The 23,668-nt window shown below is 40.2% G+C and overlaps 2 protein-coding genes across 2 annotated transcripts in view; one reads left to right on the plus strand and one right to left on the minus strand.

The window, feature by feature from the left end:
• THADA (THADA armadillo repeat containing) overlaps positions 1-4,444 on the minus strand; it is a 165,138-nt gene extending 160,694 nt beyond the window's left edge. The window contains exons 1-6 of the mRNA XM_086743213.1: positions 4,338-4,444; positions 2,868-2,962; positions 2,310-2,440; positions 1,391-1,539; positions 1,200-1,232; positions 310-358 (exon numbers count right to left, since the gene is read on the minus strand). Of these exons, the coding sequence (XP_086599339.1) occupies positions 310-358; positions 1,200-1,232; positions 1,391-1,539; positions 2,310-2,440; positions 2,868-2,962; positions 4,338-4,413 (533 nt within the window). The 5' untranslated portion in view covers positions 4,414-4,444. The remainder of the gene's footprint in view (positions 1-309; positions 359-1,199; positions 1,233-1,390; positions 1,540-2,309; positions 2,441-2,867; positions 2,963-4,337) is intronic.
• A 10,857-nt stretch (positions 4,445-15,301) lies between these two features.
• PLEKHH2 (pleckstrin homology, MyTH4 and FERM domain containing H2) overlaps positions 15,302-23,668 on the plus strand; it is a 52,366-nt gene continuing 43,999 nt past the window's right edge. Inside the window, exon 1 of the mRNA XM_086743969.1 lies at positions 15,302-15,430. Coding sequence (XP_086600095.1) covers positions 15,302-15,430 — 129 coding nt within the window. The remainder of the gene's footprint in view (positions 15,431-23,668) is intronic.

Below are 23,668 nucleotides of genomic sequence, written 5' to 3' on the forward strand. Positions count from 1 at the left end.
AAGTGCTAGCTTTAATAAATTTTTTTAAATTAATTTAATCAATTTTTTTAAATTTATTTTTCTTATCAGTACCTGAAACATTACCACTTTTAATTGTCTTCCTTTCCTCTCTTATTATATACTATCATATTGCCACAAAATAAAAGAAACTCATCAGCAGTTTTTATTTAAAATGTGTAGCATTGTAAAATGACATTCCCATCTTTCATCAATGTATGGCTATCAAAGTGACACTCCAAACCATACCGCATGATTTTGCAAGAGTGAAGTAAAAACAGATAAAATACAGTTCATATTGAATTCACTTGCCTGTTTTCTTCCTGTATGTCAAGTAGTGACTTCTGCAGAAACTGAAGAACTAGTGAAAATAATCATGGTATTAATTTATTTAAAAGAGAAATAGAACAGAGAAATCCCAGCAAAGCAATCATACATACACATCATACCCAGATACAATGCACAGATATCTATAGTGGTGTTTCTTCCACTCCATAAACAAATTAAACTGAAATTACAGTGCAGATCCAAAGATGCAAGGCTAAAGCAAAATCTCAAGCTGTTTTGCAACAGCCTGGTACAAAATGAGAGTTTCCAAGCCATTCAGCCTAACCCTGTGAGGTGTTGAGAGTTCTGGTTCCTCAATGAAAAGTTGAAATCACCAAGAGCTACAGACATAGCAGCAATAAAAGGTCCACAGGAAGCTGTGAACATTACCTACATGCTGAGGGTACAAGATGTCAAGTTATCCCATGTTACCAGCAGACCAGACTTCTGCCAAATTATTGCCAAACAAAATTCTTGCCACAGCAGGCCTGGGTTTGCTATACTCAAGACTGGATGTTAACAGCTCAGTGTTACCACATCCAACTTCACCATGAGCCACAGGGCAGAGAATACTTAATTTAAAGTAGCATCAACTCCACCAGCCTTTTAAGAATCACTCACTGGTACCTTCTCAGATTTATATCTAGGGCTGCTCAATAAAGCAAGATAGACTCCTGGAAATTAAAGCTACAAATCAAGGGAAAGTCTTGACAAAAGAAGTACCATGTGAGGAGGTACTAGTTATTAAAAATTAATCATGAGGAAATCAGATCTGACAGATCTTTATGTCTACCTCATGTTACTTCCTCACACACAACCCTCCCCCTAATAATCTACAACGAAGCTTTTTTATTTTACTATAAATATAACTTTACCTTCTTCAAACAGGTTCTTAATACTTGCTCTACCTAGAGGAAAGAAAACACATTTTAAGTACTGAATACTAGCCAATACTGTCTATTTTACATAGATAAAAATGTAAACATTACTATTAGCTGCTGCACCAAGATGCAAACCCATGTTGAGCAAATTAAAACAGACGACAATAAATTCAATGTCATCGTACCTAAGCTGAAGTCCTCCAGGCAGGAAGCAAGATTGTCCAGTACCTTTCTGTACAAATATACGTCTGTGGTTTTCAGTTCTTGCCTAAGACAGCACACAAAGCCTTGTACAGCTGATGTCATAAACTGCTCAGGAAGATCATTTAGTGAACTGCAACAGTAAGAAACAAGACAATCAGTTTGCTCACACTGAGGTGTTAAATATCCACTTGACTAAAGCACACGACAGCTAAAACTCCAATAATAGATGAATATTGCTTCCTGCTTGAAAACATATTCTGTTTTCAGATAAACACGCACGTTCTAATTTTGCAGTTAGAAACATGTCAAAGGGGTGTAAAGCTCTGGCACGCAACTAAATACAGGACAGAAGGCCTGCACCTCTCAGTGGGATAACAAATGTTTTCAGAGATAGAAATGAAGACAGCTAAGCATTGGATCTTAAAAACTTTAAGGCTGTAATAAATTCACTAAAGAAACACAACGGTAATTTTGCAACAGAAAATTTTAATTGCAATAAAAATAACCACAAGAAACCACAGTTTAGTTACGATTCCTCTGAACAGCCTTCTACTTATATTGTCAAAGTTGAGAATATGTTTTAAAAGAAGTATTTTAAATTTCTACTCTAATATTGGATTTTAAAATTCAAAGTGCTAATTACACACTATGTTGCCTTTCCAGTAATGAAAGAGATCAAAATAATACTTCACTTTAGAGTTATTTATCCAATGATGTATTGTATTATTTACAACTAAGATTTTCAACTAAGCAAAAATGAAAAACAGTACGTACTCACATATTAGTACCACAAATTTTCAGTAATTAAACTACAGCCATTTGTAGTGCACAACAAATTACAGACTTCTAGGTAAGGAGAGTATTTTAAACAAAATAAAGGCTTACTATTCAATTTTTTACCTTGCTAATACTTTTTTCAAGGGATTCTTCGCACTCAGTGAAAAGTATACCTCTCCCAAAACATCCAAACAAGTTTTAACCATGGGATCGCATCCAGAGTTTTGATCCATCTTCTTTACCAATGGCATAATCTATAATCAACAGAACACATGATCAACAAAACCGCTGGACATACCCTCAACCATTAATAGAGAGAGAAACCCCTCTCATACAAGTTTATAGTGCAAAACTGTCTTCTCTTTACCATACCCTTTGAGTTTCAGATGTTTAATAATGCTCCAAGAACACCTCTGATACCAAAAATACATACAGGCTAAATAGGAAACTTGGTATCACTTGCCTTCCACTGTCTTCCATAACTGTAGCCCTTGCTAATCTAAGCATTAGAACTATATTTCTACTTAATGGAGGTGCAGCAGTAATAATTGCTTTCTACCTGTTTCCGGGATTTCCAGGATTTAAAACATTACAGAGTTTATTTTACAATTGTATTTCCCATTAACAGTGCACATCACACTCTGCCAGCTACCAAAAACCACACTAACAGTGCAGGCTTACTTGTTTAATACACTGGATCTGCTGGATGCCATTGCTCAGCTGTGCGCAGTGCAGAAGCAGAGATGCCAGGTTTTGCTCTTCAGCCTTTGAAAATCCTACATTTGGAAGGAGAGTCTCTTTTTAGAAAGGAATTACGATAAGCAGTATAAACAATACATGATTTGTAATTAAAAAAAAATCACTAAATAATTCTTAGGTTTTTTCCTGTTCCAGTAAAGCTACTGCTGCCACAATCCCTTAAGTCACCTTAAAACACTTTAACACCATTTTTTTTCTAATAAATGAAAAAAAAATACAAGTTTCACTGCAATGTAATAGTAAGCTTTACCATCAGTATGAAGACCACTTTCACTAAATCACAGCATGGTTGAAGTCAGAAGGGACCTCTGGAGGTCATCTGGTCCAACCTGACTTTCTCAAGTAGTCACCTAGGGCAGGCTGCCCAGGACCATGGCCAGATGTCCTCTGAATACCCCTGCCCAAGGATGGAGACACCCCAGCTTCCCTGAGAAACCTGTGCCAGTACTCAGTAACCCTCACATTTTAAAAGTGTTTCCTGATATTCATAGGGAACCTTTTGTGTTCCAGTTTGTGCCCACTGCCTCCTGTCTCATCACTGTTTAACAGGGAAAAAAAAGCCTGGCTCTGTCTTCTTTGCGCGCTTCCTTCAGGTATTTTTACACATTGATAAGATCCCCTTGAGCCTTCTCTTCATCTGGCTTAACAGTCCCTACTCTCTCAGCCTTTCCTCACAAGAGAGATGGTCCAGGCTCTTCATCAGCTTCCTGGCCCTTTGCTGGACTCTCTCCAGTATGTCCGTATCTCTTTCGTGCCGGTAAGCACAGAACAAGACACCACACTCCAGCTGTGGCCTCACCAGCACTAACTAGGAGTACCTCATAGTAACTCTAGCATTCAAATCTTGTATTACTCAGGTTTGGGTTTGTTTTTTTAAAGTAAAGATCACTGGAAGTTTATCTCATCGAATAAAAAAAACCCACTGCAAGGTAAAAGATCATTTGAACAGCATCTTTAAATCAAGTTAACTACAGAAAATACAAAGACTGGGAAAATAAACTCAAGATGACCTCTGGAGATCCCATCTAACCTCAATCATTCCGTGATCCTTTGAAATTCAATGTTATCACACATATTAAGGCTGCTACTTCAGTTGGCACTGAAATAAAGGACTTTCTACCACCTTCACATCACTGATAAAACAAGGCAAAGAGCTTTCAAACCAGAGACAGTGCTCTGGATTCTTTTAACTCCTCCAAGGTAAGAAGACATTGTCATTACAAAATAAACCACAAACAAAACCCTAAACACACTCAAAATCCACAAAACAAAACCAACAAAAATAAAACATAACAAGAGAAAAAAAACCAGATCAATTTCAGTAGCTACTCATGTAGATTCTTCTAACAGAAAAAGAAATTGCACATTAGTTCAGGAAAAAAAAATACTTACTCTGAAGTTTCTCAAGCTGCTGATGATCAAGAAAGAATGCATCTACCTGAATTTCTTTCTTCTTCTTTAAAACCATTTTTAGCTGATTAGAGATACCTGCTCAAAAAAAAAAAAAAAAAAATAAAAACAGGCCACATTATTTTAAAAGCATAATTACAAACATTTCCTATGATAACGGTGCTTAAATAATGTTTATTGCATTAATCTGTGTAACTATTTTTTTTCAAGATAACAGCTCTCTCGCCTTTATCAATTTAAACTATTTTGAAACATTTTGTCCAAAATTCAGTCAGGCTTCATGGCACAAAATGGAAGACAGAAAATGGGATTTCAGAATCTGCTAGATTAATGATAAACTGTCTCACTGCACTTGTCTGTGGCACGTCCCCAGATCAGAGTTTGAAAATATCATACAGAAGTATGGCAATTACATCACAAAACTTCCGTTACTTTGTTTAACTGTTCAAAACTCATTTAACTTGTATTAATGTAAAGTCAGGCGTTTGTAGCAAAGCAGTTTATTTTCTTTAAAATGTATCAACCAGTTCTGTGTTCACTGTAACCGATGCTGCAAACAACAAGTTATTCTTCAAGGTAACAGCAATTTAATGTGCACTACAGGTTTGCTGACTGATGAGCTCGGTACCACAGAACAGCTGAGGCTGGAGGGGACCTCTGAGGGTCATTTCATCCAAACCCCTGCTCAAGCTGGGCCACCTGGAACCAGTTGTCCAGGGCTGTGTTCAGGCGGCTTTTGACTGTTTCCAAGGAGGGAGACTCCACGGCCTTTCTGTGCCAGTGCTCGGCACCCTCACACCACACCTGGTGTTTCCCGATGCGCAGAGGACCCTCCTGCATGGCAGTCTGTGCCCATGGCCTCCTGTCCTGGCACTGTGCACCACCGAAAAGAGCCTGGCCCCATCATTTTTGCACTCTCCCTCCACATACTTATATATAAGATCCCCTGATCTATTATCTAGTCCCAGTTGGCAGCGATCAGAAAGCATAATTCCTTTTATTTTCTTTTAAAAAGAAGCGCCCTCGGCTTTTTTCCCCAGGCAGCAGGCACCACACGACGGCATTCACCGGCGCGGCAGCCCCGGCAACCTCCGAGCGGCCTCAGGAAGACCAGAGCCCGACTTTCAGCCCCTCAGAGGACGACGCAGCCGAGCTGCGACCCACCGAGACGGCCCGAACAACCCCGCGCCCCTCCGCAGCTCCCTGCGCGCTGCCGGGCCCCCGGGCCGGGCCAGGCCGCACCCGCCGCCGGCTCAGGCGTGGCCCCCGGCGGCCTCGCGGCAGGCGGCAGCGCGGGCCCGGCACCCGGCTCCGGCAGGGCTGGGGCCGCCGCCATGGCGGGCGCGCCGGAGGGCGACAGCAGAAGGGAAGGGAAATGCCAAGAGGACCCCCCCCCGCCCCTTACCCAAGAAAAGACTCACCGACCCGTCCCCCTTTCTCTTTCCGGTCTCCGCCGCCCCGCCCCGAGAGGGCCGCAGCCGCCCGCCGCCAACCAGGGCGCGGGGGCCGCACCCGCGGTGCTCCCCGCCCTCTGCAGCGGTGCCCGGCACCGCCTCACGCCGGCAGCGGCCGGTGAGCCGGTAGCCCGCGGCTGGGCCGTCCGGTGCCGTCCCGCTTCCGGCCCCAGCGCCCGGCCGGGAGCATCGCCCGCAGCCGCGGTGGCCGCCACGGGCAGCCGGGTTTCTCCGGCAAATACGTAACCAAAAGATAAACCAACATTTTCCTAAACCGTAAAATTAAAAAAAAAAAAGGTCACTTTTTGGTATATAAACATTTCATTTTTAGCCAGAGCAGGTTTGCTTTTTTGTTTGGTTTTTTTTTTTTTTAAGTTTTCAACATCTATGTCATGTGCCTTTCACAATTTTTCCCAGTCTGATATAATTTAAGTAACGCAATTTGCAAACAATTGGCTACCAAATTGAGATGTTTTTCTCCGAGCCCATGAGTTGTATCTAGCAACAGGGAAATCCTGTGAAAATGGTTATTGCAAAAGCGGTTCTTGTAAAATGCCAGCTCAACATAGCAGTCACACTGTCACTAAGGTTTAAGAACAACATCATTTTGGTAAGGAAAAGGGGGAAAATATTAATAAAAACCATTCCTTGCTACTTGACTTACACCCAACAGAGAATCTAAAGCAGTGAGAGTTCATGAGCCTGTTCAGGACTTTCAACAAACTTCTGGATCTCCCTTTGGCACTGAGGTTTCACAGTACCTTCTGACTGCTGACACGGTGTCCTGGTTCTGGCCAGGATAGAGTTAATATTTACCTGAGCTGGGTGGAGAACTGAAGCTGGTAGCCCCTATGGCTGGGATAGTTAACTAATTAGCTAACAGCTGGGGTTAATTTACCCAAATTAGCCAAAGGGCTATTCCATCCCATCTGACATCATGCTCAGTATATAAGTGAGGAGGGTGCTGAAGGGAGGCTCCCTGCCACTTGGAAGAGACTGGATGTGGGGATCTGTTGTGAGCTATTGTACTGTATTTGTGTTCCATCACTGTCTTGTTTTCTTCTGTCATTACTGTTAAATTTACTTTTTGTTCAATCTCAACCCATGTGTTTGTTTTTTTTTTTTTCTGGTTTTCTTTTGTTTGTCAAATCTCCTCCTATTCTCTCGGAGAGTGGGGGGAGTGAGAGAGAGACTGTGTAGTCTGGTCCCCGTTGGGGCTGTACTATGACACATGGAAATGCCCAAAGGAGCTGAGAAAAGGTTTAACCACATCCAAACCCATGGGAAATAATTTGAGTTTTTCTCAATTGGTTGGTTGGTTAATTTTCCCTCTGATTTGTGTTCAGCCATTTCACCATTATTTGGCACTACGCGTCACAGTGACCTACTTGAAATGCTGGACTATCTGCACCTCAAAGAGGGAGTGGATGCTCGTATGGGATTTAACCTCCCAGCCAAATTAAACAACGCAACCTCATTTGGTGTAAGGAAAGTCTCCAACAAGCTAAGCTAGGTCTCCAGTTCCTTGAGCTCAATTCAGTACCTGCACATTTTACATTCAGTGTGATGCTCTTCCCACAGGTTCCCCAGTTTCAGGGGAACCCTTCATTTGGCTGAACTACCTTGAAAAGCTGAGTCGCTCTGTTTTCATCATTTCTGTTGTGCTGGTAAGGAGCAACAGATCCTCAAATTACTGGTGTCGTGGCTCCGCTGTGCTCTTCTGTGTGCCAGAGATCTTGCAGAGGCCAGAAAAAGCAATCGCAGCATTGGAAATTGCTAGGGAGATAATAAAAAACAAACTAGAAACTAAAACAATGTTGCTGTATAAATACACCTGCGCCTCGAAGGCTGTGTGCCACGTTCATTCCTACACAAAGAATAAACAGTAGGACTGGCAAAGGTGTGAGGGAGGGTAAGAACGATGGCCAAAGGTCATGAGGTAGCTTCACTCTCAAAGAGGAACTGCTGAAATTGCATACCACAGTGATGTCTAAAACCATTTTTACTGTCTCCACAAAAATTAAGGGGCATCAAGTGAAGCAAGCAGGTGGCAGGTCCAAACCAAAATTAATTACTTAAACCATGCAGCTCATCCTCCTAGGACATTTTCTATCTTGAAAATTACATTTGTTCAAAAGCATCTGGACCAAATCATAGAAGAAAAAAAAAAAAAAACAGAAGTTTCAAAACACAAAACTTCTGGCTCACAAAGCCCCTGAACCACAAAGCAATGGGAGACTGGGACAGTGTTCTGGGGAAATGACACGAAACTTCCCCAGGTGCTGGCTGAGGAGGCCAGCCAAGTGACTGGATCCAGGCTAGGTGGACCCCTGCTCTGACCAGGTACAGCCATTTTTGCCGTGACGTCTCAGCAGGTTTCTGCAATTTGTCAGTAGGTTTTTTTGAGTGCTGGATTGATGGTCACAGACTTCACAGTATTGACAAATCAATATCCACTAGTGAAAATCCCTCTCAAAGGAAATGTTCTAACCAACACTGTTGGAAATTTTGATGTTTGAGCTGTAAACTTTAGTCTTGAGCTAAGGGCCTGTATGCTTATATCCAGTAAGTAGAATGTTTTATAGTTTAAATTTATTTCAGTGGGAGATGATGAGTTTATCATCTGAAAACTCTGAGATTATTTAGAGCAATATAAAATTTTACCACTCTGTGGCGCCAAACAATTAAAAAGGCGTGCTGTTAAAGATTTTACGTTCTAGTTGCAGGTTTGATAACGAGTTGGTCATCTCTGAAATGGAGCTAGTGGCATTTTTTGGATTACCTTCCACGCTCTAGAGTAGATGTTTTGCAACACAGTGTTCATAATACTTTGAAACAAATGAGGTTATTGTTTAATAAGACAACCAGAAACTTTGAACTTACTTTCTTGCATTAAAGTCAGTTATGGACAGTAAAAACCACACAACGTGGACATCTTCAGTCCACATCTAGAGGCTGATATTTAGAGTCTGCTTTAGAGAGGAAAATCTTCCATGGTCGTTTGAGTTTGGTTTACTTCTGTAGTGAGCCAGCTAACAGATTATCATCCCATGGTGCAGATACCTGGTCTTGCAGTTTGCTTCTACAGCATCCTGTGTACCCTTTTTTTTTTTATTTTTTGCATTTTTTGCACATATTTGCAAGACTCCACCTCGGATTTATTGCTGGTTGTATACAACTTAAGTAACACTGATGTAACTTCCATCAGTGACAACAGCAAGGAGAAACAACTCTCTTCTTGAGACTGCGCTTATGTGTACAATAGTTTTCTGTGTCTTTGCCTGGAAGATTTATGGCTTTCCCCCTTGCATTCACATTACAAAACGAAGTTCTATTTTGTTCTATGCATCCCAGTTGCTGTACTTCTAAGTTTATTCCTTTCAGTAACTGAACACACACTGCAGCCACCTCTACATACTTTACAGATAAGGGCAGTTCAGAGAAAATCCTGAATATCCCTACTCCTTCTTCCAGAATATTTTTTCATGCCTCGAGACCCGCATGACTGCAGAGCATTTTTATTATCTGAGGCCAAAGAAAATGTCAAGCCACAAAACAAACAGAAACAAACACTCATTTCGTGAGCAGGCTTTGCTCTCCCTCTTGCGGTCTGAGCGTGTCATTTGTGTAGCCCTTGCTTCTCCTTAGCTGGCTGCACTCTGAATCCAAACGCTCTCCGCAGTCTTGGGTGTACCTAAAGAGAACGTGTCACTACTCAACAAAATGATACGGCCAGTCTTCATTAAACACCAATGCTAAATCATTTTGTATAGCATCACTTAGGAACCGAATTACGATTTTCAATCTTTTGGCTAAATCTTTTAATCTCAAAAAAATTTTTTTTTTTAGTTAATTTGTTTTTAATATAGCTTGAACACTCTAGACTGGAGGTATCAGGTTGAAAACAATTCACTTCTTGCTATACCAGAAATCATGTTTTTAATACATTTTTCAGTGACGAGTGTTTAAAAAATACATGAGGCACTTAGGAAAGTACCAGAAAATGTTTCAGTGAAGTTGTTTGGATACTTTAAGGTCACTGCAAGTGAATGGAAAATTGGAGGCTGTACTGAACTGAATAGGAAAAAAATAAATTGTGTGTATAAACAGATGGGGAATATTGGAGCTTTTAAGGCTTTTTTTTTTTTTTTACAAACCAAAAAAAATAGTGCAATTTCACTGACTCACAGAAGATTGTGAAGGAGCAGTTTACACAAGACGACTCTGCACACCTACGTTAGACATAAACCCCAAGAGAAGGGTAAAGTGCAGCGGGTTCACGTGCCAGAAGAATCTGTAAAACAAAAAGCAAAATTGCTTCTCTAAATCATAATCCAAACAAAACACAATCCCCAATTCTCAGTCAAAATCAATGTGTATACGAGGAAGATCCTTGTGCGTGTCAGCCAAGCAACAGCACTACCTCCTTTTCCAGATACTTTTTAATACTTCAGGCCGTCTTTTAGAAGAGACGGAGATGGCTGATTAGTCGAGATGTACTCTCAGCTCTTTTCAGCCCGAGGGGACGAAGAGCCTGCTGCCAACACGACTCACCTGCTTGTACTCACCCTGCTTAGTGACGCCGAATGTGCCGTTACCTATTGGACACGGCAGCTCTGCGAGACCCGTTCATCCCGGGATATCCCCACCACTGCCCCGGCGACCCCACGGTTCCAACCCTCGGGTTTAACTTGACAGATGACCTTCCGAAAAGGATGACCCCAGCCCCCACCAGCGCCGACCCGTTCCCCCCACCGACTCCCGTGGCCGCCGAGCCGCGCAGGCCCCGCCCGGGCGCCCCGCCGGGGGCGGCCCCCCGCTCCTCAGTGGCCGTCGCGGCCGTCGCTCAGGCGCCCGCGCCGCTCGCCGCCGGGATGGGGGGGGGGCGGGAGCCGAGGGGCGCGGGCAGCCGCGGCCCCGTAGCGCCCACGGCCCGGACGGCGGCAGCGCGGCGAGGCACGGCCGGCCAGGTTTGACCTCCCTTTTGTTGCCCCCCCTCCTCTCTTCCCTCTGTGAGCGGGGCCGCGCCGGGCAGCGGCAGCGCCCGGGCCGGCCCCCGGCTTTTGCCCGGCGGGACGGCCCCGGGGGCGCCGGCCCGGGGCTGTCGCTCGCCGGCGGGGGTGCGCGGCGGGACAGCCGGCGCAGTGCTCCCAGTGCGGCTCCGACCGGCGTCGGAATGGCGTCACGGGGCGCCGTCATGGTGGAGGGTGACGGTGTGTTAGGTCACGGCGGTGTCACGGACTGCAGGACCCCGGGGGTGCGTCAAGCGGTGTCCCCACGGCGGGAGACCGACGGGCTTGAGGTTGCTTTAGGTCCCTTAAGGTCCAGGCTCCTCTCCTCCCGCTGGCAGTGCCATTGCCGTATCCCTGCCATTCCCCCCAAAAAAGGAGAGCGAGAAGAACACAACTTCCAAATAAACATGCGAAATTAAGATATTTTTGAAATATCTACACCGGCTGCTTTCAGAATTTCACAGAAACATTTGTACCTAGTGTAATGACACCATGCCACCTTTAAAATTGTCGTTACTGGGAAAAGGACATAAAATGATCTTCTGTGCGTTAATGCTGTTTGCTATGCGCATTTGACGGCCGGCACGCTGCGGATGAGCCCTGGGTTGTGCCGTTGCCCTGGGAGGCTGAGCAGGCAGTGGCTCAGTAGTGAGCTGGGATGGGGTAGCCTGGCCCCTGAAACCGGGAGGGACATCCAGGGGTCTGCATGCACCCGGTGCTGGCCTGAGGGAGCCCGGGCTGACGTGTTGCTTCACGGGAACAACCTCATCGATCTCTAGGAAGCAGCAGAAAAAAACGTTTGTAAATCAAGTTTTGAAGGAAGTTTTAAATAGTTTAGGCTACGGTTTGTCTGAGCACAGAATTATGCAAAATGAGTCAAATGGAAAATAAAATTACCAGTGTTTCGACATGAGGAAGGGCCCTGGCCAGCAACAAACCTGAGAATGACTTCCTTGATTCCCAGACAGGTCCACTTTGTGTCTCATCATTTCCCTTCTCCAGTCCAATCCTGGACTTTCAAATATTTGAAAGTCTAAGTTTGGGTGAAAGGGCTGGAAGAAAAGGGCCTGAAATTCGAGAGGTCCAATCCAAATGCATTTAGGCTGGAACGTTCTAGGGTGGTGTAGGGAACCCAGCAAGTACTGTGCAGATCCATCAAACAGAAGGACTTGCTAAGCTTTCTCCAGCAGAGGAAGGACATACAGAACCCACGGACAGAATATGAAAAGTTGAGTTAAACACAGCATTTTGTTAAAAACAGAGGAAAACACTGACAATGTGATAAGGAATATGTAAATTTTTTAATGTGCTTCAAAAAGCTAGAACATTGTTCCCTCCTTCCCCCTGAAATGTATTTTGATAATTTCCAAGCAGACGGCAAAGAAAAGGAAATTATATCAATCTGTTTGGGGAGAATGTGACATTCTGACTTTTTGAAGCCTATGAAGAGGTTTATAAACTTAAAAAATGAAAAAGACGAATTTAATCTTTCCAGACTTGTCAAACTTGTCTCAATTAATTTTTGATGACATAATTAGAACTTACTGCTTTAATGTGCGCTTTTTTAGTTTACTTTTCAAAAGATTTTATTTTTAAAGACTCGGGGGAAACGGAGGGCTTTGCGGTGGGAACTGGAGCAGGAAGAAGGGGAGGACTCTGTGTAGCTTCGAGTGCTGATTCAGAGTACTCCATTAAGCCAAGAGAGATGAACTCATTTTTTTCCTCCCTTGGGGAATCAAACAAGAAACAGGAAGTCATTGATTCAAAGTAAGATCATTCACTCCGCAATTGTAAACAGTGTATTATGTGCCTGTAAATATTTCCAGAACCCATTGGCTCACTGGAAAATATGAAGTAAGTTATTATAATCGCTAACAAACAACCCACAATAAAAAGAGTTATTTTCAAACTTTTTATCGGCAATGTTTATACAGTAGAATATTAATTAGGCTTGGAGATTGAGAAACTACTTGGCTGGACGCATTGTTCACTGCCAGAAATCCATCTACTCAAATGTTTTGTCTGTTGAAAGACAAACATTTTTAACTCCACCCTGTAATATTGCGCCCTACAAAAAAAGCAAAAATTCTGTCACTACTTCATCCATTTGTGTTTTCACTACCACAAACACTGAAATATCGTACTGTTAACCAGACGTTGGCTGAGTTCATCTCTGTCTTATGTAGCTGTAATGAGTCAAAAAAGAAAAACATTATAAAAAAATTCTAAATAGTCTAATAGGAAATTGCCATTCCTTAAGCAGAATCTAGGCTGTCTGTCCAACTCAATCTGCAGCTGAAACTTCTGCTTCCTCTGTAAAGTAGGAGAAGCTGTTGCTTGGAAGTGCCACCTTCCTGCCTTGGACGTGGAGACTCTGCAAAAGGAGAGAGGAGCAAGGATTAGGGACGGGACAACGGTGAGCAACCTGCCTCCCTGATAGTCCGGGGAGTTTTCTGACAAGCCTAAAAAAAGGAGGGAAATGGTGAAAAACACCAGTCACCTGGAAGGGTTGCAGCTAAAATGCTTTGAAGTGCTTAAAGTTTAGAATTTGGGTGTTGTAGGCTTGGCTCAGGAAATTTTTAATAACATGCTTAAATCACAGTGATTCCATGGGGATTCCTGAGTGGGAGATTCCTGAATAGGGATGGTTGCAGCCTCAGGCTTAAAGGCTTGAGTCATAGCCTGTGGGACCAAGAGGAAGGGAGAGTCAAGAATGGAGCAGTTACCTTCAGAGAAGTGGTTGTGGTGAATAACTGACAAACCTTAGTCAGTTTTTCTTTCCTCATTTTCCTTCTAACTTAAGAAATGGAATGAAACAAACAAGGACATTAGGGTAAGTGAAAGGAAAGAAAGTTTTGAGATAGGATTTTTCACCTGTTTAGAGCTACGACAAACTTGAGAGTAATCCAAGACATGGAAAATTTAGAAGAAAACTAGAAAATATTAATGTATCAGAGAAAGTTAAGGGCTTTTTGGAATCCTACTCATGACTTTGATCTGTCTTGCGATGCTTTGCCTTTTCCTTTTTCTTTCCCGATGTCAGGAACCGTGGAAAAGATAAATCCATAGGTCCTTCGCCTCCAGCTGAGGAGTTCCCCCTCGCTGGGGAAGCAGGGGAACTGGGGCTGCCTCCTCTGATGCTGGGAGGAAGGAAAATGCTTGAATCTAGGCTTCTGAAGTACTGGAGTAGTCCTGAGGAGAGAGGCTCTCAAAGAGATCTCTTATTAATCCATGCTGTGTCAGGACTTGTGGTATAGAGACCTCTACTATGCATGGTTTTCCTGTGCCAGCCTCTTTCATCACACTGAAAACAGATGCTACTGGCCTTTCCTTGGCAGTGTCTCGTTGTCCATGACATAGGTGACAAACACGCAGCATAGCCTTACAAGTGGTAATTTTTTGTTTGTTGTGATCTTCCAGCTGTCTTCCACTGAATGGTGTTTTTTATGGCTGTTTGTTATTTTGGAGATAAATTGAATACTTAGGGAGTATTCAAGCTTTATTTTCAAAGCCCAGCCTAAGTGTTCAGAGCCCTGCAAAGGCCAGGGCCTTTGCTCGCAAGGGAACTTCTTGGACTGAATGCTTACATTCAGCCATCCACTTACTCTTTATTAAGCTGCCTACAAATAGTTGGAATACAACAGAGCCCAGTCCTTCTGCTTACACACAGATGATTTTCTTGGCTTCTCAGACTCAAACCATGATGAGCCAGCTCTCATCCTGAGTAATTTTTCCAGCAGTGCTTGTCCAAAAGGGCACTGAGTTTAATTTCCAGAAGGCATGAGCAGTTAAATGTAGAGAAAAGCACATATTTGAAGCCGAAACGTGCATGAATCAGAATGCCCTGAGATCTGCGCAGCTAATGTAAAGGGATTTATTGTTTTTCATGTGAGGGATCTATCAGGGACCATTTGCTTACCTGCCTTTACATCTGGAACCATAAACTCCCCCTTGCATCTCATTAAGGGTATTAAATTTTAAAGGCAATTTGATTAAGCATAAGAGTTTTTAAACACTTTTTAAAGAGTCATCTGCCAAATATCAAACTTGCATAAAACCAAATGTGCTACTAACTCACATGTAGTCACACCTATATAAGGCATTTTTGTTGCAAAAGCTCAGTTCTCTACAAGCCTTTTCTGTGTAAAAAAAGGATATATGCAGTAATTGAAGATTAAAATGCGGGATGTGTCTATGCTTATCAAGGAAAACATATTGCAGCCCCAAAATAATGAAATAAATTAAATTATGATAAACCTAAATATTACCAACACAGATTTCAAAAATCTCCCAGTTATCATAAGGGCCTTTGTAGACTAATGTACTTTTACTAAGTTTTATGAACCTGTACATGTACAAAATTTGGGAGTGTTCTTGAGATTTATATAAAATAAGTTAGTATCTGTATTTAAAAAAAAAAGTCAGACATTAAATACAGACTCCATTTGATGTGGGGATTTTTTCCCTTTCTTTTTCCAGCATGAGTATGGCTGAACTTTCAGAGCCAGAAGGTACTGTAAACTGGAAGGAAAGATGTTTAACTCTGGAGTCACAGTTAATGAAATTTCGTCTCCAAGCAAGCAAGATCAGAGAACTGTTAGCAGAAAAGGTAGGTCTCATGGTATGAATTTTATTTGATGATGGGGGCTGATCATGTCATGATTTGAGATTACAAGTACTGGGATTTTTTTTCAGGAGGAAAAAAAAAAGCGCATTTTAAAATAGAATGTATGGAAAACAGGTATGTTTTAATGCTGTTAAAGATTTTCACACATTAGATTTGCCAGCAAGAAATTTTCATTTTCAAATAAGAACACACTGGCAACTCTCCTGCAGAGAAAAATACGTGGCAAGTAACTGATTGTCTACAATTTTTATTGTTGAGCCATTTTTTTAATTCACAGAGGGACATTCCCTCTTACCCCGTGGCTGTTTGTTTCCTTTAAACACTTTCCAAAATCCAAATAATTATATAAACCAGATCTCCCCTATCTGCATCTTTGGTGATCTCCTCAAAGAACTTCAATAGCTTTGTGAGCCAACGTGCCCCTTCACAATGGCCACTTTGACTCTTCCCTTGTTTGTCATACTTATCCACGTGCCCCCTAATTCTGCTCTTACAGTTTCCACTGATTTGTTTACTACAGACATCAGACTTGCAGATCAATAGTTGGTTCAACTATATCGTCCAGTTCTTGACTGAATATAATTTGTCAATTTGTTACTATTTGTTTTATCTATTCGTGCCCATACCTATTCTATGGATATGGAGGTATAAAACCTCGATTTGAGATGGGAAAAAAAATGGAATAAAGGAATTTAGTATTTTCTGGATTAGACTTTTTTCATGAAGTAGGTCTTTTTTTTTTAAAATGAACATGAAAATTTAGAGCAATGTAAAATCATTGTGTAATAATACTGAGTTCCACTGGAATTGTATTTTTACAGTTAGTATTCCAAATATCTCTGCTTTGGCATGACTAAAAATATTGCTGTTAGAAGGCAGTATAGTTGAAAATTCTTATTTTTTTACCCAATCCTGCAATTTTTCTATATGGAAAACTCTCATTGAACAGGTACTGTGGAATACTGGGTTTTGTTAGTGCAACCAGCTGTACAAATGCCATCCTTTAACATTTCATTTTAAAGTTAAGAAAAAAGAAAACTGCTGGTGTCCTTCATTGCAGTTAGCAAAGCCCGTAGATGAGTTAATAAATCATTATCATCAGTCTTGGAGGAGAACATCCACCAAAGAGTACAATACTGTCTGCTGTACCAACAGATTACTGGATGCTTACACAGCTGGGGCTGTTGGATGTCATGTATCTCTTCTGTCTCTTTACCCCATTTGGATCGCTACTGTTTGGGACGGAAGTCAAGCGCCTAAACACTGGACGTGACTTTTCTGGGGACTTTCCAGCAGCCATAACTACCATCTTTTATGCAGCTGCTATTATTATAGTTTTGGCAACCAAAACTATCTGAGTTTAAAAAAAAATATTTTAGAAGTTTGAATGCTTTCTATTTCACTTTTCACTTTGTTCCTTTACAGTTGCATTTACAGGCTCTTAACTGCTAGAAATATCCTCTTAAATGAATAGAAATGTGTGCAGAATTGTATAATTTCAGAAGTTAGCATTTTTTAAAAAAACAGATTAAGAAGGATAAAATCACAAATCTTCAGCACTGTGTCTGAAACAAAGCATTCAAAGGAAAATTACTTATTGTGTCTCTCATCTGTGAGAAACATGACTCCAAAATAGATTAAAAAATTCTAAGAACTTGTCATGTTACTGCCCTCTTGTTTTAGTTTGCCTTAGCTTTCTCAGAAATTTTAGAAAAAGCGAAGTGTTTACAGAAGGTAAAAATGGGGAAATATTTTTTATTGAAGACCACGGGTCCAACAAGTGTTCAGTTGAGATAATTTGATACTCTCCAGAGTATTAGCAGACTTCATGAAAAATGATCCTGCCCCTCACTTTGTTACTTTGACATTTTAATATGAGTCTTTCTTTCATAAACTGGAATTCACTTGGGACATGCATCAAAGACTGGTCAGAGCTCAACAAAATTAGACTATATTCATCTGCAGATTTATCAATCTTGCACAATCCAAAACCAACAATTTTCAAAATGGGCACCAAAGTCCTAGCTGTATTTATTTCCATGTTGGTCTCATTTGTAACAATCCGGTGGATATTTTTCACATATTTTTATTTTTAAAATTCCAAATTACACAAACAATTCTCAGTATTTGTAAAGGGAAGGATACAGTCACACTAGTTGGAGATTAAACTGCATGGAATTCTTACTCAAAAATATATTTGGGAAATAGCAAAGTGAATAACAAAGATCTGATTGGCCAATACTTGATAGGCATCCTGACAGTAATGACGAGAAGAGAATACAGTTGATGTCAGTCTTTATATGTACTTTCTAGATTCTTTTATCTGTTATAGAATGAAACAAAATTGCAAAGCACACAAGTATTTCCCACTCTTGCTTTGATTAGCACAGGCCTTTATTTGTGAGTTTGTTTACAATCATCTCTATGCTATGAAATGTGTAGTAAAACATTGAACAATAGCACCAGACAGTGTTCTACTTATAGCGTCAATGGGTATTAAACTATGTAATTGTTGTAGAAAACAGAGAGAGAGTGATATTGTGATGAATCAGGTGATCTCTACAAGAAGGTAAGGTGAATTGGTGGTAATTCTCCAGTCTCCTCTGCATCTATTTGAGAGGTCTCTCTTTGCGCCAGTGAATCAGGAAAAAAAGTTTACATCCTATGACACTGTGTGTATGACTTGTCAGAAACTGCCATTGGATTTTTCCCTTATATTTGCTCTATAACTTAGTCTAACCTCAGATTTTAATAAGTGTTTGCTTGAATCTATACTTATTCAATATTTGTGTCTATGACCTATGTGCTTCTGTAAATATTTTCGGGCAGTGGATTCATTGAGATACTTTTTCTTGTACACTGGAAATCAAATACCTTGGCAAAGTTGCTTTATTTAATAGTGCCCCTGCATATAAATGAATGATCGACGTGGGAAGTCTTCGGTATTTTCTTCTAATAGGTGTGTTCTAATTTTTTTTTAAGAAAAAAAAAACCTATTTACTGGGTTTTGTAAGTCCGGCAAATACTCATGCCTGAATCTCTGCGGTCGAGGAGTTCGAGACACTTGCATTATAGGTGCATTTCAGCAGTATAGCTACCAGAACTTTAATTTTATAGTGAACTTGGAGAGAAGAAGAGAGAGGAGCAAAGGAATACACAATGTTTTCAGAAAACTGATCTATTCACTGTTGTTTATTTGTTTGGGTTTTTTATTTGTTTTCATTTTGTCAAGTAAGGCGTCTGTATTTATAAATCTAACATGCAAAGAAAGAGACCTTGTTGGAGTTCTAAGCAGAAGTTGCTGCTGTAAGTGGGAGAGGTCTTTACAGGAATTTAAGGAATGATGTAGAAAGTATTCCTAGTACGCCAAATTTAGGATGGCTGTGGAGCTGAGTTTTAAGTAGAAGCATTTACTTTAATGCAGCTTGAGTCTTATGCATATGAGGAGTTTACTAAAAAAACCTTCAGTGAATAAAAGATTGCAGTATTCTGTAATCTGCAACTTTAGCTCCTAGCTAGCATTTCATGTCATAGGAAAAGTTGGTGACCCTCATTCTTTTCATAGTAAGTACATTTTTCACCTAAAATATGTGTGCAACATCAGATATCAAGTTAATGTTTTTCCTATCACTAAAAAATCATTTTACTAGAAGAACTACGTAGCTGTGTTAAATTTCTTCTTGGGCAGCCTCTACAAAATTTGTTTTTCATTAGACCCCATAAGGACTGCATATGGCACTATCCCAAATCTTGCATTATGAGCTGTCCGGTAATACTCAACATTCACATGAACGTCTCCAAGTTTGTTTCCTTCAGTGCCAAGAGTCATTATTTTATGCTTTGAATGACTTTCAACAAATATAAATGATTAAGAGAGAGGATTATTTTCATATAAGTATTGATTTGTTTGCTTTCAGTCTTCCATGTGGATATTCTCTGTATACATGCTCAGCTGGCAACCAAGTGCGTACATGACAAATGCAGTAATATTTATACTTTCTGTACGGATTATGAAAATTGAATGATAACTGATTTTTAGGCCAAATACTGTTTCCAGTATATTCCAAAGCAGAACACATTCCTGACTTTGTTTTACAAACCAACAGTTAAATCCATGTCCCACTGTATTTTTACTCATTTTGCAGGCATATTTATGGCATGTCATTTGATATTTCAAAATGAAGCAGATGCAGTGTGTTTTGTTATCTGTGGCCTGACAATTTCAAGACTAATATTTTCAGTCATCACTGACTTGTGCAGTGATGGCCAATATGAAAATTGTAAAAAAGCACAATGAGTATTTCCATTTGCATGCAAAGGATTATGAAGGGTAAAGTAAAAAGGAGCAAAATACCGTTGTACCAAAATTATTAAAATGAAGATTATTTTTCTGTATTTCGGTTGCTCTTAAAAAACTTCTCATGGAAAATAATTCAGATGCAATGAGGAAGATATAAACAGGAGAAAGCAAGGAGCGTTAAAGAGAATAGAGTCTTAGGTTTGTTTACACCTTTTTAATACCTGTAGCTCTTTCCCTGTAACTATTTTTATCCCTTAGCTAAAAGTTTATGCTATGCCTTTGTATAACAGTAGGAGGGGCTAAAAACGTACACTGTTTTTGTACGTCTTAAACCTACGTGCTTTCTAGGGAGGGAGAAGATGGGGAAAAAAAAAGAAAAAAAAAAGGGAACTCAGGAGGCAGTAAATTAGCTGTTCTTGTAGAGGCCAGGCTGGGCAATGGCATGACAGAGCACAGCTCTTGCTGTGAGGCCAGAGGATGAAGATCTTCCCTCTGTTGGTACGGAGACGAGGGCATCCATACTGTTCCAGCACACCTGAGATGGGAAAGTTGTGGAAGCTGTGATAGTTAGCGGGCAGGCACCTGTGGAGATCATTAGCCAATCTAATATTTGTTTAGCATGTCATTTGTAGGAGCTACAATATGTTTTTTCTCCATTCTTCATGGAGGGAACTCTTTCTATGCGTATAATTTTCATTCCCTCAGAGAGTATTTTCAGGCTTTAAATATCTTTTGTCATGTCTTCAAACTGCATTAGGCTGCGTTACATATATTTCTGGAATCTCTTGGTCCTATACCATCTGTGTTTCCTAGGTGTCCTATACACTTTAATTTCATTATTAAATTAAGTTTCAGTCAAGTTTTCGGTTTTTTAAACTTTGTCTGACCATGGTACCTTTGATTCTTAAGCCATCACCTCTCAGCCAGTGGCATGGAAAAAAACTACTCCTATTTCAAATGTTCATGTTGTGGCTCTGATCAGAACTCAAAATTTTCAGTGAGACAGAAGTAGCAGAATTTCCACAACTGCAGTACAACGTTAAAAAAAAAAAAACAAAGCGGGCAGCTGCTTTTTAATATAGATGAACAACCAGTTGTTGATACATTTCTCTCTTCATTTTAAGCACTAGGTAAGACTTCTTTTTCCTTGCATGCCGAAGTGCTTTGGTACATTTTTCCATCTTGCTAAACAGTTATCTTCACTTCTTTCAAGAGTTTGAATGTTATAATAATGTCTGTTTTTGCTAGAGTGATGGTCTACATCAATTGCATTTGATCGTGTTTCTGCAACTTAATTATCAAGACAAGATGTGAGTTGGAAAAGAAGACACCAGAAAGAGTGAATGTTCCTCGTATTTTGCCAGGCTTAGGAAAGTCCTGTGACTGACATTGGGAGAAGCACAATTATTCAGCCAAGATTACACGCTGCTCATTTGACCTCCACTCCAGTGCCTCCCCAAATCCCACTGCTGAATTTAACTTTTTAAAGTCTGTATATTTAGTGGCAGCTGTCCTAGACTACTAATTCTGTTCCATATTTTTAATTTAGATAGTTTTGAGAGGAAATCTTTAATGTTACGATAATGAACTCAGCTGAAATGTGAAAGATTGCTTTTTCATGTCTACTTTTCACACATTTAATGAGCACTAGGAAAAGCCTTTGAGGTAAATAATTATTCTTAAAATAATTTTTAAATATTGAAAAGAACTTGAAAGAGGTAAAATGTAACTCAGCGGTAAAACTGGTCTCATATTCTAGAAACTGATAACAATTTTGAGCCTGATCGTTTTGGAAACTGAGCAGATGGGGACTGATAATTTTTGTAGGTTTCGTTTTGTTCCAAGGAAAGGCTTTTGTGCTAAACATAGTTCATGCGAATGAGCTGAAGAGCTAAAAAGGAGAGTTAAGAGAGACTTGCAATTAAGAAGTGCCCTTTGCCTAACTAGGAGAGCAGTGCTGGAAGTTGCTGAGTTGGACATGGACAGGATTGTGATTCTGCACATCAAGACTATTAGCCATCTTCAGAAGAAGCAGGAGGAGAGTTTATATTTGTATATGTGTGTGTGTGTATACATACATACATATACAAAGTTGGCATCAAAGACCCAGTTTGCTTTTACGCTCCATATTTCTGATCATGATTAAGGCACAGAAAAGAGAGAATCTCTGTGGTGAACAGTCTGAACAGAGAAAGAGATAAAATGAGGAGGAGTTGGTTAGATGGCACGTTTGCAGAGGAATAATTGACACTGCTTTGTCATGAGAAGAACTGTAGCCTTTAACATTTTAATTGGAAGGAGAAGGAAAAAAGGGGAGTGCACCGAGAAGTGGCACCTTGTGAGCTGCCAGGTTGTGAGCGCTAAGCTGAGTTTTGCAGTAGTCATAACTTAGGTGGGCATTCAGGTGGGATTTGAAGGAAAAATAAGGCTGTAGCTTTTGGATTTTAAGCCAAATAACTAATTATTTCATCTAAAGATTATTATTTTTTTTTTCCGGTAGGAAATCATAACAAACAGTAAAATTCCATATAGTATGAACCAGTAAAATAGTGAAGAAAATTCACCATGCTTGATCTGTGAGTAGCCTAAGGAACATTTGAGCCCCATTAAGACTTAGCCTTTAGCATTAGCCCTTTTGGAGAGATCTATGACAAAAAGAAGATGGGGTTCAGAAAGCAGTTCTTCATTTTGATGACTAAATCCACAGCGTTGAGAAATATTTTTGTAGGTTTAATTTTGTTCTAGGAAAAAGCTTTGTGCCAAAGTGTTAAATTTCATTTTTTACTGAAGGCATATTTAATTTTTTCAATATAGGTAGGTCTGAAGTATCACTTCCTAGATTTATGAGACAAGATGGATTTCTATTATTTAGTTAAAATGTAAAGCTGTTCTGTAAAGGTAAGTCTTTATAATTATTGTCTTGCTTTGGGGATAAAAAAAATCATCCAGTAAAGAAAAAAGTACATCTTACCCAAGCCATATGCTGATTCCTTCTTCACAAATTATCTTCGTGTTTATTTTTCCTGTGAAATATTAATATATTGATTTTGCATCTCTGTTCTTTAGGTGTTTTGTCGATGAGACTTAATTGGTCAGGTCATATTTTAAAGTTTGTTGTAGTTTATAAAGGTTTAGGACTGTCCTTATGGAAGATACATAATACATAAAAGAGAAATAAGAGTCAAGGCAGAAGGAATAATGTTTGAAAATATGGATGGATCATAGTCAGCTTTTTAATAAATGAGTTAACAGAAGTAGGAGGAATATTACTGTGCTTTCCTAAGCTAAACCACCAGAAGAGAGACCTTTTTGTAAAAAGAGTAAGTCATGCTTCTAAAACAGTTTTACCATTGCTTTTAACTAACAAATGTATGCAAGGCTTTATACATGTATAGATTAAGCACAGCATATTTTAAAACATGAAAACTAGTGGTCATCAAAGACTTGCTTTTAAGCAGTGCTGAGTCTTTTCTTAAGGATATGCAGAGATTTGTTGAAATATTTGGGTTTAAACATAGGAATATAGAACACAAAAGGGGAAATCTTGGTCACATGCAGTGCTCTGGAGTAGCTGGCAGGCATATTCTTCAAACCATTTATAAACTTACCAAGCACCACATAAAAAGTCAGATCTTTTGCCTTTATAGCTTCTAGTAGAAGGCAGTTCCAAAATCTTTTTTAGTTAATGTGGAAGATGAGGGTCTTCTAACTTCCAGCCTATGCTTATTCATCACCTGTTTATATCTGCTTGCACCTTTGAAAGGCAGTTGTAGGTGTGTTTATCCCTCACTTGCTTCTCCTATTTGTTTATTTATAGAAGCAACCATATACCCCTGTTTCTTTGGTTTTGGTAAGTCCTGTGTGGTGTGAGGACTGATAGTTCGCCAAATCTAAAAATGGTCAGATTTACTACTTTTCTT

This window comes from Chlamydotis macqueenii, chromosome 3 (genome assembly GCF_036417535.1).
Source record: "Chlamydotis macqueenii isolate bChlMac1 chromosome 3, bChlMac1.mat, whole genome shotgun sequence".
NCBI classification, from domain to species: domain Eukaryota; kingdom Metazoa; phylum Chordata; class Aves; order Otidiformes; family Otididae; genus Chlamydotis; species Chlamydotis macqueenii.